The 12,937-nt window shown below is 34.3% G+C and overlaps 1 protein-coding gene across 15 annotated transcripts in view; it reads right to left on the bottom strand.

Annotated features, from left to right (window-relative positions):
* ANKS1B (ankyrin repeat and sterile alpha motif domain containing 1B) overlaps positions 1-12,937 on the bottom strand; it is a 1,068,238-nt gene that overhangs the window by 784,618 nt on the left and 270,683 nt on the right. For all 15 annotated transcript variants that reach the window (XM_021093000.1, XM_021093001.1, XM_021092994.1 and 12 more), the window contains exon 9: positions 832-972. In XM_021093000.1, coding sequence (XP_020948659.1) covers positions 832-972 — 141 coding nt within the window. The remainder of the gene's footprint in view (positions 1-831; positions 973-12,937) is intronic.

Here is a 12,937-nt window from a genome sequence, read left to right as displayed (position 1 = left end):
TTCTTACACAGTTCTTTCATATTTGTTGTAAAACAGAAAGTAATATTTCTGAGATATAATACACTATTTTCTGTCCTATATTATTTTTTCCACTCATGCTCTTTGTAGTTACACATACATACCTTTGTCATTACACTGTTTTTTATACTAAGCACTTTTTTGTCTTCATGTAGAGATGTTTTCATTGTGGCTTCAAATTTTCTAACTCTGGATTATTTTACTTATTTCTGAAACTCCCCTAAGGGCTGCTGGTCCATAGCACACAACAAAAATTTGAAGGCAAGATGATAGAATTAAAATTGATATAATGAATAGTGAAATGGTTTCAAAATTGTAATTGATGTTTTAGTGTTCTGGTCTCATTTTTGGATTGTACTTCATAATTCTCAGTAGTGCATATTATTCTGCAGTGTTCCATTGTGCTAAGAAAAAAAATCACCTACTATGCTTTTAAAGAGTTCTCATGTGCTTCCTTTTAATTCATATTTTTTATTATTATTTTAATATAAATTGTGATTTAATTTCAAAATGGCATTAGTTAAAATTAAACATTTCCAAATTACAGGTACTAAAACCTCATAAACAACGCAGTTTTTCTGGAGCTAACAACATGACCAAAATAAAACAACCACATGAAATTATGTAAAGTGTGTGTTTGCATATTCACACATGTACAGCAAGTTATATAAAGCATTTTACTGACCTTTCACTGAAGAGAAATTATAAAGTGAACAAGACACTAATTGGATTTGCAGAGAGAAAAAAAGATTTACTTAAAACATAGGCAACAATTTTTATGTTTTATTGTACCTTAAGAAAGCAAACCGTTACCTGTGCAAGAATGGGGAAGCCAAGGTTCCTACATCCATTACAAGGAGTTAATGCTTCCCAGAGTCCAGAGGGCCCACAAGTATTCTCATCATCATCTTCTTCCACTTCTCCTGGTGACAAATTTATTGTAGATGAAGTTCTCTGAAATTAAATTTATATTAAACAATATATTATATCAGTGTTATTTAGATATCTTAATATCAATTAAACTGCATAAATTTCTTAGGTGTATGTTAGCAAGCAGAAGTTAGCTTAATTCTAGCCATAATTATGTGGCTGTGCCACGTAAATCAGCCAAAAAACATGTATAATTCAAGTCTAAGTTGAAAGTGAAAGAAAACAAGGTGAAAAAACTGGGTGAAAAAGACTATAGAGATACAAAATTCATAATGAAGAATAGGGCATGCGTATAACTGATTTGCTTTGCTATACACCTAAAACTAATGCAACACTATAAGTCAACTATACTCCAGGAGTATTTTAATAAATAAAAAATAAGAAACAATAGGATGGAGTTCCCATTGTGGCACAACAGGATCAGCAGAGTCTCTGTAGCACCAGGACACAGGAAACATCCCTTGCTGGCACGGTGGTTAAGGATCCAGCGTTACCAGCTCAGATCTAATTCCTGGCCCAGGAACACCATATGCCGCAGGGCAGCCAAAAAAATTAAAAAAAGAGAAAAGGCAAAAAAAAATTGTTTTAAATAGGACATGAAAATGATCCAAGAAAATATATGAATAGCAACAAATGAGAAAAATTGTATGATTTCTAAATATAATCAGAGGAATAGCATGAAAACACTTTATTGAAATAGGAATTGCTAAGAAGTGCATTTTTCACAATGTCACCAAAGAGGTAGTCCCTCTTTTGAAAAAATGAACTTCACAAAATTATATACCATACCTATAACAAGGGTAATACTTTTAAAATTGATAACAAGGCTTCCATGTTGAACATGCATACTTTTGAACATAGTTTTGCTACTTCCCAAATCCCATTAAATGACAACAAAAGGTTTGTAAAAATGGTCTAAACCACAAGGGCAAGAACAACACAAGGGACGTTAGTGGATGAACAACATCAAGAAAACTTTTGGATAACGACAAACAGATGATTCATCAAACTGATTTAGCAAACTTGAAAAAACCAAAAAGCAAAGTGTCTGTAAGGAGGAAGAGAGCTTAAAACAGCTGAAGAATTGGCGAGATTAGCTACCTGTGAAGGTGTAGGCGCAGGTGAGGCTGACACACAATGAAAACTCTATATTAGTAAGAGTTAGACCCCAGACGCATCTCCTTCTCACCCAGCCAAGAAACTAAACCTTTACCACTTGATAAGAAATTAGAGGTTTACTTTCTGGTGAGGATGAAGCAAAGGGATTGTGAATTCTCAGAATTCATGCACAATGAAGCAAGGGGTGCCCCTATAAAATTAAATAAAATTAAGAGAATATCTATGTAGTAAATGAAAATTCTTGACCTACACCAGTGCCTTCCCACATTTGTCTTAGAGAACATGGCAGCAAAGTTCATATCCCCCAAGAAGGAGACAAGAATATATTCCTCTCCACAGAAATTATTATCTCAAGAAAAATGCTCTCTAAGTACTTAGGAAAATGGTAGGGGTCTGTCTAATGCCTCCTGTGAACCCCACCTCTCAACAAGCTCTATCCACATAAACAATTTCTAACTTTTTAGTTAAATATGAACAAGAACATAAGGATCACCACATATTGGAAAGAAATCTTTGAGACCAAAATAATACACGGAAAAAAATAATAAACAGTCTCCCCAGAGAGATAGAAGGTATTTCTACCCTTGAAATAAGAACAGAATACTACAAAACAAATAATACATAAAATCCAACAGATGAGTTGGAAAATAAGTCTCAGAAAATTTCCCCGAGAACAAAAAATTGAAAGAAGCTGGAAGGTAAGAAAATTAGGGGTCAAACTAAAATTTCCACATAGAGGAGAAAAGAACTTGTCCAAGTCATAATGCAAGAAACTTTGCCAGGATGGAAGAAAAAAATCCATATTCAAAGAGCCTACTGAATACTTGGCATACTGAATTTTTTTAAAAATAGGAAAGACAATAAGTTTGTCTAAAAATATTCAGAATGCAGTGTTCAGTACAACACGGATAGGTCAAGATTACAGAAGTTAGTAAAGATAGTTTTCATACTGAAATGTAAATGGCACCTACCTCACCCCAAAGCTGTTGCTTTTAAAAATAGAATATGAGACTTTAAGACATGATTGTTTTTTGCATTCACATCTTAAATTTCCCTTCATCAATTTTCAGTAACTGAGAAATTATGAACTTCAGTAGTCCCTCCATCAGTTAGTGTCCATAAGATACAATAATAACAATAGCTACACCCTATTAAGTACTCTACTATTCGGTATATCAATTCACACAATGTTTTAGGCCAAATATTAAACTAAGCCACAGAGAATTCAAATAAAACTCAAGGTCACAGAGCTGATAAGTTGCAGAAAAGGGATTCTAACCCTGACTTCTTGATTCCAGAGCATTCATATGTTTGATCATTGTTGTCTACAAAAATACATAGAATGATCAAATGGTTTTCTCCTTCACCAACTCATGATCAGTTATTATCAAGGTTGACAGGTATAGCACTGTAAATCACTATACACTTGGCTAAGAATTATCAACATTTCATGGATTAATCAATTCTTTTCTTCCTCTGTCTCTCTCACTTTCAAAGAAAACCTCTGTTATGTGATTCCCCAGCTCATAAATCTCCAATTACTTCCCATCGTACAGCAAATAATAGTCAAGTTCTTCAATATGGCTTCAAGATCTTATGGTCAAACTACTTCTCAGCCCTTTTTCTTACTCTATTTAACTCACCTCAGACTAAACCAAGTGGAATTATTATGCTTTTGTTCATGACCCCCCCCCCATCTTACCTCTCCACACAGCTATTACACTTGTTATGAGTTTAGGCTCTAAAATTAGTCCTGGATTCAGGTTCTAACTCTCTTATTAGCCTGCTTATTTGTGTGATTTTCATCAGATATGACCACGGTCAGCCTCACATACAAATAATAATACAGTAAAAATAATAGTACCTCCCTCAGAATTTTTTCCTGATAATTAAATGAGCTAATGAATATAAAGTACCTGACACATAATCAGGTTTCAATAAATATTAACTACCAGTTTCAGCTGTTATTCTCTTGTAATCTCATTGATTCCTCAAAATACAGTTCAGATTTCACCTCTTACATAAATTTTTCCAGATTTTCCACAAAGAGGAATGACGTTGCTTTCTCCTGAATGTCTATAGCTCTTTTTTGAGTATGTGTATTATGTTATTTCACATACATTTGGAGATGATAGATGGTATAGTGACAAAGAGAAAGGGCTATGAAGTCAAAACGATAAACAGTCCTGGCTCTGCCACTTGCACGGTATGACTTTTGAGCTAATCACGTAATCTTACTAATCCTCAGTTCCACTATTTGCAAAGTAGGCATAAAAATAATTCCTACTCAGGAGTTCTTGTTGTGGCTCAATGGTTAACGAATCCAACTAGGAACCATGAGGTTGAGGGTTCCACCCCTGGCCTTGCTCAGTGGGTTATGGATCCAGCGTTGCTGTGAACTGTGGTATAGGTCTCAGATGAACCTCGGATCTGGCATTGCTGTGGCTCTGGCATAGGCTGGAGGCTGCAGCTCCGATTGGACCCCTAGCCTGGGAACCTCCATATGCCACAGGCGCAGCCCTAAAAAGACAAAAAAAAAAAAAAAATCCTACCTGATAGGCCTTATGAGAATAAAATTATTTGCTTGAGCATGGCTAGGACATAAAAATAAACAATAAATGTTGCTATTTTTGTTATCTTTATTCTGAAAGAGTTGCATGCACAAACAATAAAAAACACAATTTACTTATCCTAGTTAAATATAAGTTATCTGAAAGCAAACATTGCCTTATTCACATTTGTATCTCTTACCATGTGTAGTACATAATGGAATTTAATAATTATTTATTAAATGAATCTTTAAATATATAAATTTAAAACTCCCATTTTCACTTGACTACCTAGAAAATTTTACTAATATTAAGGGGCATGTATAATTGCATTACAAATCTCATTATAGTCACTTTAGTTTTGTTTTATATTAACCATTGCCAATAACATTAGTACAAATAACAAAATTTATCAGTGGTTTAGTACTGCCCCCTAAAGACAGTACAGAAGTTAGCTATATACAACTATAGTTTTCTATTTCACTGCTTTACAATTAAAGATTCCTGGGAAAGATTTTATCAAACTAAATATAATCTCTGATTATATACGGCAAAGAAGCTAAATGAACACAGTTGAGTTTAGAGTTTCCTTTATTTCAAACCCCTTTCAAACTTTTTATTTACTTTTTTTTATTATTCAAATGATTTTATCACATCTGTAGTTGTATAATGATCATAACAATCTGATTTCACAGGATTTCCATCCCACAGCTCAAGCACATTCCCCCACCTCCCAAACTGTCTCCTCTGGAGACCATAAGTTTTTCAATGTCTGTGAGTCAGCATCTGTTCTGCAAAGAAGTTCAGTCTGTCCTTTTTACTGGAGATCCCACTGTGTTCCTACAGTTCCAGATGTTGGGAAATTCTTCCAATAGAATATAAACCTAAATTTACATAGTTTGAGCCTATTAGCTTTCTTGGCTAATACACAGTAATTATGCAGAAGAAATACTGGACAAGTTCTACATTGTTTCAAATATGATAAATTCATAATACATAAATACTACAAGGAGACAAATTTGAGCTCAAAGAAAAATACTTCTAGAATAATTATATCAGTCTAACATTTAAAAATGTAATTTCCTTGTGATGTGAAATAAATATGTATATAATATATAAAATGCTAAATATATAATTTTAAAATTGTTATATGAAAATGGTTTATATATTTTATATACTACATTATAGTATATATTATCATACATAACAATGTAATTATATTATTATATTTTTTTATGTTTTATGTTAAACATAATTATGTTTGTATAATAATTACATATAAAATGCAATTACACTATATATTATACATAAACATAATTATGTAATATATATGATGGTGCTTTAGAGTTTAGAAAATGTTTTCAATATGGAATAGACCAATAAAGTAAGGTGGGAGTTATCCCTATTTTACAAGTGAAGAAACAAATGCTTGTGATGTCACTCAATTTCCAAGGTCATCCTACAAATGAAGGCAGATTAAAATCCAGGCCCTATAATCTTTCTACCACACTACTAATTAAAGGAGGTTTCCAATTATCAGAGCTCTTCAAAGGGATAAATAAATGTTCAAGATATTAAGAATGGCCACAAAGGAACTTCTGTGTTTTATGATAGTTTATAATGGCCTTTAAATTCTTTTTGTTTAATCTCTAAAAGTCTGTAAGTCCAATCAGTTAAAGTATATATGGTTCAGTAAGATCCCACAAGGCCCCCTTTAATCCTCATTGGTCACCTCTTAAATACATAAATTCACAAACATCGTGAAGGAAGGGAAAAGGGAAAGTCCAAGGATGTCCGTGTCCTGTCCAAAAGTCCCCGGAGAAAAAGCCGAAACCCAGGCTGCTCGACATGGCCAGGATACAGGAGAGCAATGCGTGAGGAGGGAAATGGGATGGTGGAATGAAACAAAGCTGTCCCTCGTCCTATCAGAAATGCAAAAACCAAATTGAAAAATAGAAAAACAGTGGAGCACATCTGTCAGGGCAAAGGGACCCAGCAAAAAGGAAGACTCCAGGAGGAAGCAACTGTCAGCAATGGAGAGCAAAACAAAGATGAACTGTAACAGAAGTCAGCAATCTGGACTACCTGGTAGTGCAGCCACAAATCTTCTTCTCTATTTTTCAAAAATTAAAATGATTCATTAACTTCTAATGAGACTTAAATACATACTTATTGTGAAACAAATCATTCAAAAAACTTATAAAGGAGAAAGTAAAGCTTTCCTAACCTTATTCCAAATAAACATTCAGTACATGCCCTTCCAGATTAATACTCTCATGTAATAACTGTGTCAGAATAAATCAAAAAATAGAAAATTGTATGCCAAAGAGTACTCCCATTTTAAACTTTGTGTATATTGCCAATACCATCTATAAAATACTCTCCACACTGTGACTGACCAGATAAAAAAATTTCTTATATGCGAATGTGAAAATGTTACCCTCTTCCTTAAAAAACTTTTAACAGTTTTTCATTGATCTTTGGATAAAATTCAAACAAGCACCATAAAACTCCTAGAAGAGAACATCAGCAAAACATTCTCCGACATTAACCATACAAATGTTTTCTTAGCTCAGTCTCCCAAAGCAAGAAAAATAAAAACGAAAATAAACCAATGGGACCTAATTAAAATGAAAAGCTTTGACACAGCAAAGGAAACCATTAAAAAAAAAAAAAAGACAACCTACAGAATGGCAGAGAATAGTTTCAAATGATGTAACCAACAAGGGTTTAATCTCTAAAATATACAAGCAACTTATACAACTCAACAGCAAAAAAACCCAACAACCCAATTGAAAAATGGGCAGACGACCTGAATAGACATTTCTCCAAAGAAGATACACAGATGGCCAACAAGCACATGAAAAAATGCTCAACATCACTGATTATTAGAGAAATGCAAATTAAAACTACAATGAGGTACCACCTCATATCAGTCAGAATGGCCATCATTAACAAGTCATCAGAAAACAAATGCTAGAGAGTATGTTCAGAAAAGGGTACCCTCTTCATGTTGATGGGAACGTAACTGGTACAACCACTATGGAAACCACATGGAAGTACTTCAGAAAACTAAATACAGAACTACTATATGACCCAGCAATCCCACTCTTGGGCATATATCCTGGACAAAACTATAGTTCCTAAAGATACATGCACCTCTATGTCCACTGCAGCACTATTCACAATAGCCAAGATATGGAAACAACCTAAATGTCCACTGACAGATGAATGTATTAAGAAGATGTGGTATATATACACAATGGAATACTACTCAGCCATAAAAAAGAACAAAAGAGTGCCATTCGCAGCAACATGGGTGTAACTAGAGACTCTCATACTAAGTGAAGTAAGTCAGAAAGAGAAAGACAAATACCATATGTTATTACTTACACCTGCAACATAATATCTGGCACAAATGAACTTATCTACAGAACAGAAACAAACTCATGGACATGGAGAACAGACTTGCAGTTGCCAAGGAGGAGGGAGAGGGAGTGGGATGGACTGGGAGTTTGGGGTTAGTAGATGCAAACTATTGCACTTGGAGTAGATAAGCAATGAGATACTGCTGTATAGCACAGGGAACTATATCTAATCACTTGTGATGGAGCATGATGGAGGATAATGTGAGAAAAAGAACATACATGTATGTACGTATGACTGGGTCACTTTGCTGCACAGCAGAAACTGACAGAACATTGTAAATCAACTATGATAAATTTTTTTTAAATCTTAACATGATTCATAAGGCTGTGTATGATCTGTTACTTTTGTCCCATCACCACCATTCTTCCTCCCCTTTGCTCATAATATTTAAACACACTACCCTTAAATATGTCAAACTTTCCCTTAAATATACCAAACTTTCTCTTATTTAGAACTTTATTTAAGCGTATATGTTTTCCTCTTACAGAGACTGTTAGTTATCTCCCAATATAACAGAATACCTAGCCCTCTTTTTCTATAGTAATAGAACCCTAACTTTTAGTTGGGCACACATCTGCTTTGAATACAGACCACATTTCCCAATATCTGTCAGAGCTACATGTTGCCACGTGATTAAATTATAACTTTGGGCTAAAAGAAGTATTCTTAAAGTGAAAGGGAATGTCCTTCTTCCTCCCTTTCCTCTTTCTGCTGATTGGAATGCTAATGAAATAGCCGGAGCTAGAGCATTTATCCTGAACCATGAGGGGTCGTTAGAACTAGAGGACAAATAAAACAGAAGAATCCTGGATGCTTCATGCTGATGAGATCTACCAGCCTTGCACTGCCCAGCTCTAAACTTTGCAAGTGGAGTAAAATAAACTTGTCCATTTTAAGCCATTATTGTTTTGGATTTTCTGTTACTTGCTATTGTACCAAATCTTAATATGCTGTGAAGCATTCTCTTCTCTTGTCTTCCTTGGAATTAATCTAATTTGTGCTTTAGGGTATAAACTTACTTCACTCACTTTGATAGTCCTTCTTGATGTCTCAGTCAAAATTAGTTTCCCTTCTTACATGATTTCACAGCACCCTTCCATTGTGTATAGTAATTATCACAAATAAAAATGTTATAGCTACTTATGTGACTTTGGTTCAATAACTCCTTTTCTTACTGGATTAGAAAACTGCATGATTGCAGAGATGTCTGTTGGTTTAGCTAACACAAGCCCAGGGCTTAGAACATTCCATTGCATATGTGTTGACTGAATGAATGAGTGCATATAAACTTGCCCTCAAAAATATTTTAATAATATGAACATTCTCATCAATTCTAGGAGGCACCAATTTAACTGTATCCTTGACCTTAGTGTCTTTTACATTCTGACTCCACTGTATTCACTTACTCTCACTGTATTCATCCAATATTCAAACTAATATAGAATTCAGCATCTACTTGATTTCATTAAAGATTGCATTTATACCAAATACTAGCAGGCAATTTAGATCTTACCAAAAGCTCTGCAGTAGAAAACAAGAATGAGCTTTAAATTATACAATTTAACCCCTCCTCCTTCCCAAAAAATATGTTTCCTTGTGATGATGTTTGGGTAGAAGCATGCTTTCATCTTCGTTGGTGTCTATTTCATCTCACAGACTTTCTGATCTGCTTTTTTTTTTTTTGGTCTTTTTTTTTGCTATTTCTTGGGCCGCTCCCGCGGCATATGGAGGTTCCCAGGATAGGGCTCCAATCGGAGCTGTAGTCTCCCGCCTACGCCAGAGCCACAGCAACGCGGGATCCGAGCCGCGTCTGCAACCTACACCACAGCTCACGGCAACGCTGGATCCTTAACCCACTGAGCAAGGGCAGGGACCAAACCCGCAACCTCATGGTTCCTAGTCGGATTCGTTAACCACTGCGCCACGACGGGAACTCCTGATCTGCTTTTTAAATTCCTCTACCTTTTATTACACAGAGCAACACAACTCTAGTAAATACCTTATTGCCAAACTTGCATAGCCAATCTCATTACATAGATGACCTTACTCAGGGATTATTTAGTTTTGTCAATTTTAAAGTTAAAAAAAAAGTTTTATCAGTGATATTGAATTTTTTAAAATATGCTTTAAAATTGGGAATCTAAGGACATATTGAGGCACTGAGAGAGGAAGGAAAGTGTAAAATTTGGTTCATTTACACCAAAACTTTAACAGTGCCAGTTATCAAAACAATAAATAACTGTATTACTCAAAAAGCAGCAGGCTCCTTTATCTTAAATTCAGTCCTGAAAAAGAGATCACACACTACAGTTGCATATATTAGGGATGCTCAGAAAGCTTAGTGTCATATTTTCTTCAGCTTATTAACACTAAAACATCTGCTTAAAATTTTCTGAAGATAACTGCTCTGCTACCTTATACTATCTTTTCACCACAGTCATTTGCTCCAAGTTAGTGAAATTTACAAAAGATGAAAATTTAAGTCTTCTGAAAAAGGAAAGTTCTCTCACATTTATTTGTAGTTACCTATGAATTCTAAACTGCATTTATATCTGCAAGGAAAAATAAGGAAGAGGAAAACAAGTTTTCATGCCTATGAGTACACTGAGACTACCTCCTAGCATCTATACACCAAAATAGTATTATTGTGTATGGTGATAGTTTAAACTTGGGGATTTGTGAGTATCAAAAGTATTTAACATTTATTGAAGGATAGAATTGCTGTTAAAGCAAGCATCTTAGGTGTTAAGAAATGCTGAAGAATAGATTAAGAAGAGCCATTCTCTTTTTAATAGTACATGAAACATTCATTGTAACTCGTCTAAAACACTCAGTTCCAAAACACTGTGTCCCCACCTGCTACCTCTTTACATAGCTAACATCCTTTGCATAGCCATCTGGGAAATTTCAAACAAGAATGCATTTGGTTTGCCATGCTGCTTTAATATACTCAATTTGTATGTTCCTATTATCTCTTCAAACTTTTGTTCATTTATCTGACTCTGGCTTAATAATACTGTTTATTATTGCAAAATTAGAGAAAAAGAAGTCTAACATGTAAGGTTTATGCACAAGAGGCCAAAGCTAATTTCAAAAAGGTTAAGGTTGTTTAGAAGTTTCCTCAAGCTTATTTTTTCAGCAAGATTTTGTATAAGAGGCTTTAAGCATGCAACTTTTGTAAAATAAGCTGTCATGATAGATCATTTAATGTAAACAAACACTATTTTTCAAATAGTGCCTTTTTAAAATCAAATTTATTAAGGTATTATTTACATACACAATATGTACCCACTTTAAATGCACAGTTTGATTACTTTTGATCAAAGTATACATCACCACCACAATTAGATACAGAACATTTCTATCACCACAAATGGTTATCTTGTGCTTATTCCCTAGAAGTACTCATCTACCTCTGGCCCCAGAAATCCTTTTACTGTCACTGTATTAGACATTTCTTTTCTAGAACTCCAAAAAATAGAATCATGAAGTATACACTTTAGGTCTGGCTTCTTTCACTCAGCTCAATGTATTTGAGATACATCTCTATTTTTCATGTGTCAATAGTTTATTCCTTTTTAATGCAAAGTAGTATTCTACTGCATGAATATACCTAAACTTATTTAGACATCCTTCTATTTATAGACATTCAGGTAGTTTCTGGTTTAGGGCCATTATAAACGCAGTTGCCATGAACATCCCTGTATAATTCTATGTGTGAACATAAGCTTTTGTTTCTCTTGGGTAAACACTTAGATTTACATGATAAGTGCGTCTTAAACTTTTTAAAAATTATCAAAATGTTTTCCAAAGTGTTTGTATGATTTTACATTTCCATTCACTGTAATGAGCATAATAATATCTTCACATTCTTGGCAACACTTAATTTTGCCATTCTAATGGATATATAGCACTACCACTAGTGCTTTTAATTTCCATTTCTGGGATTGCCAATGTGTCAAGTATCTTCTCCTGTACTAGGAGGCCATACCTATTACTTTTTTGTGTGAAATACCCTTTCAAATCCTTTCTCTATTTTTAACTGGGTTACTTTGACTTCTTGTGGTTGAATTGTAAGAGATCTTTTTATGAAGACTTTTTTTTAGAGTTGTTTAAAGTTCACAGCAAAACTGTAAGGAAGGAAGAGAGATTTCCTATATGCCCATGCTCCTACACATGGAAAGCTTCCCCTATTATCAACATCCGTCACCAGAGTGGTACATTTGTTACAACAGATATTAATGAACCTACACTGATACAATATAATCACCCAAAGTCCATTGTTTAACTACATTAGGGTTTACTCTTATACATTCTAAGGGTTTAGACAAATTTATAATGACATATACCCATTATTATAGTAAGATAGTATTTTCCCTCCCCTAAAAATCTTCTGTTCCACCTATTTACCTTCCAAAACCACTTTTCTCTTTTTACTGTCTCCATAGGTTTGCCCTTTCCAGAATGTCTTAAAGTTGGAATCATACAGAATGTAGACTTTTCAGACTGGCTTCTTTCACATCATAACATTCATTTAAGATTCCTCCACATCTTTGCATTGCTTGATAGCTCATTTCAGATAGTCCTCTGTCTGGATGTCAACAGTTTATAAATTTACCTACTGAAAGACATCTTGGTTTCTTTCAAGTTTTGGCAATTATGAATAAAGCTGCTATAAGCATCCTTGTGTAGGTTTTTTGTGGACATAAGTTTTCAGCTACTTTGGGTAAATACCAAGAATAAAATTGCTTTGGATCATATGGTAAAAGTATGTTTAGTTTTGTAGTTATTGTCTTCTAAAGTACTGTTTTGCACTCCCATCAGCAATAAATGAAAGTTCCTCTTGCTTCACATTTGAGCTCCACATCTTGTGCCAGCATTGGTGCTGTCAG

The sequence above is a fragment of the Sus scrofa genome, chromosome 5, assembly GCF_000003025.6.
Source record: "Sus scrofa isolate TJ Tabasco breed Duroc chromosome 5, Sscrofa11.1, whole genome shotgun sequence".
Taxonomy (NCBI): domain Eukaryota; kingdom Metazoa; phylum Chordata; class Mammalia; order Artiodactyla; family Suidae; genus Sus; species Sus scrofa.
This window is presented reverse-complemented; position numbering and strand designations above follow the sequence as displayed.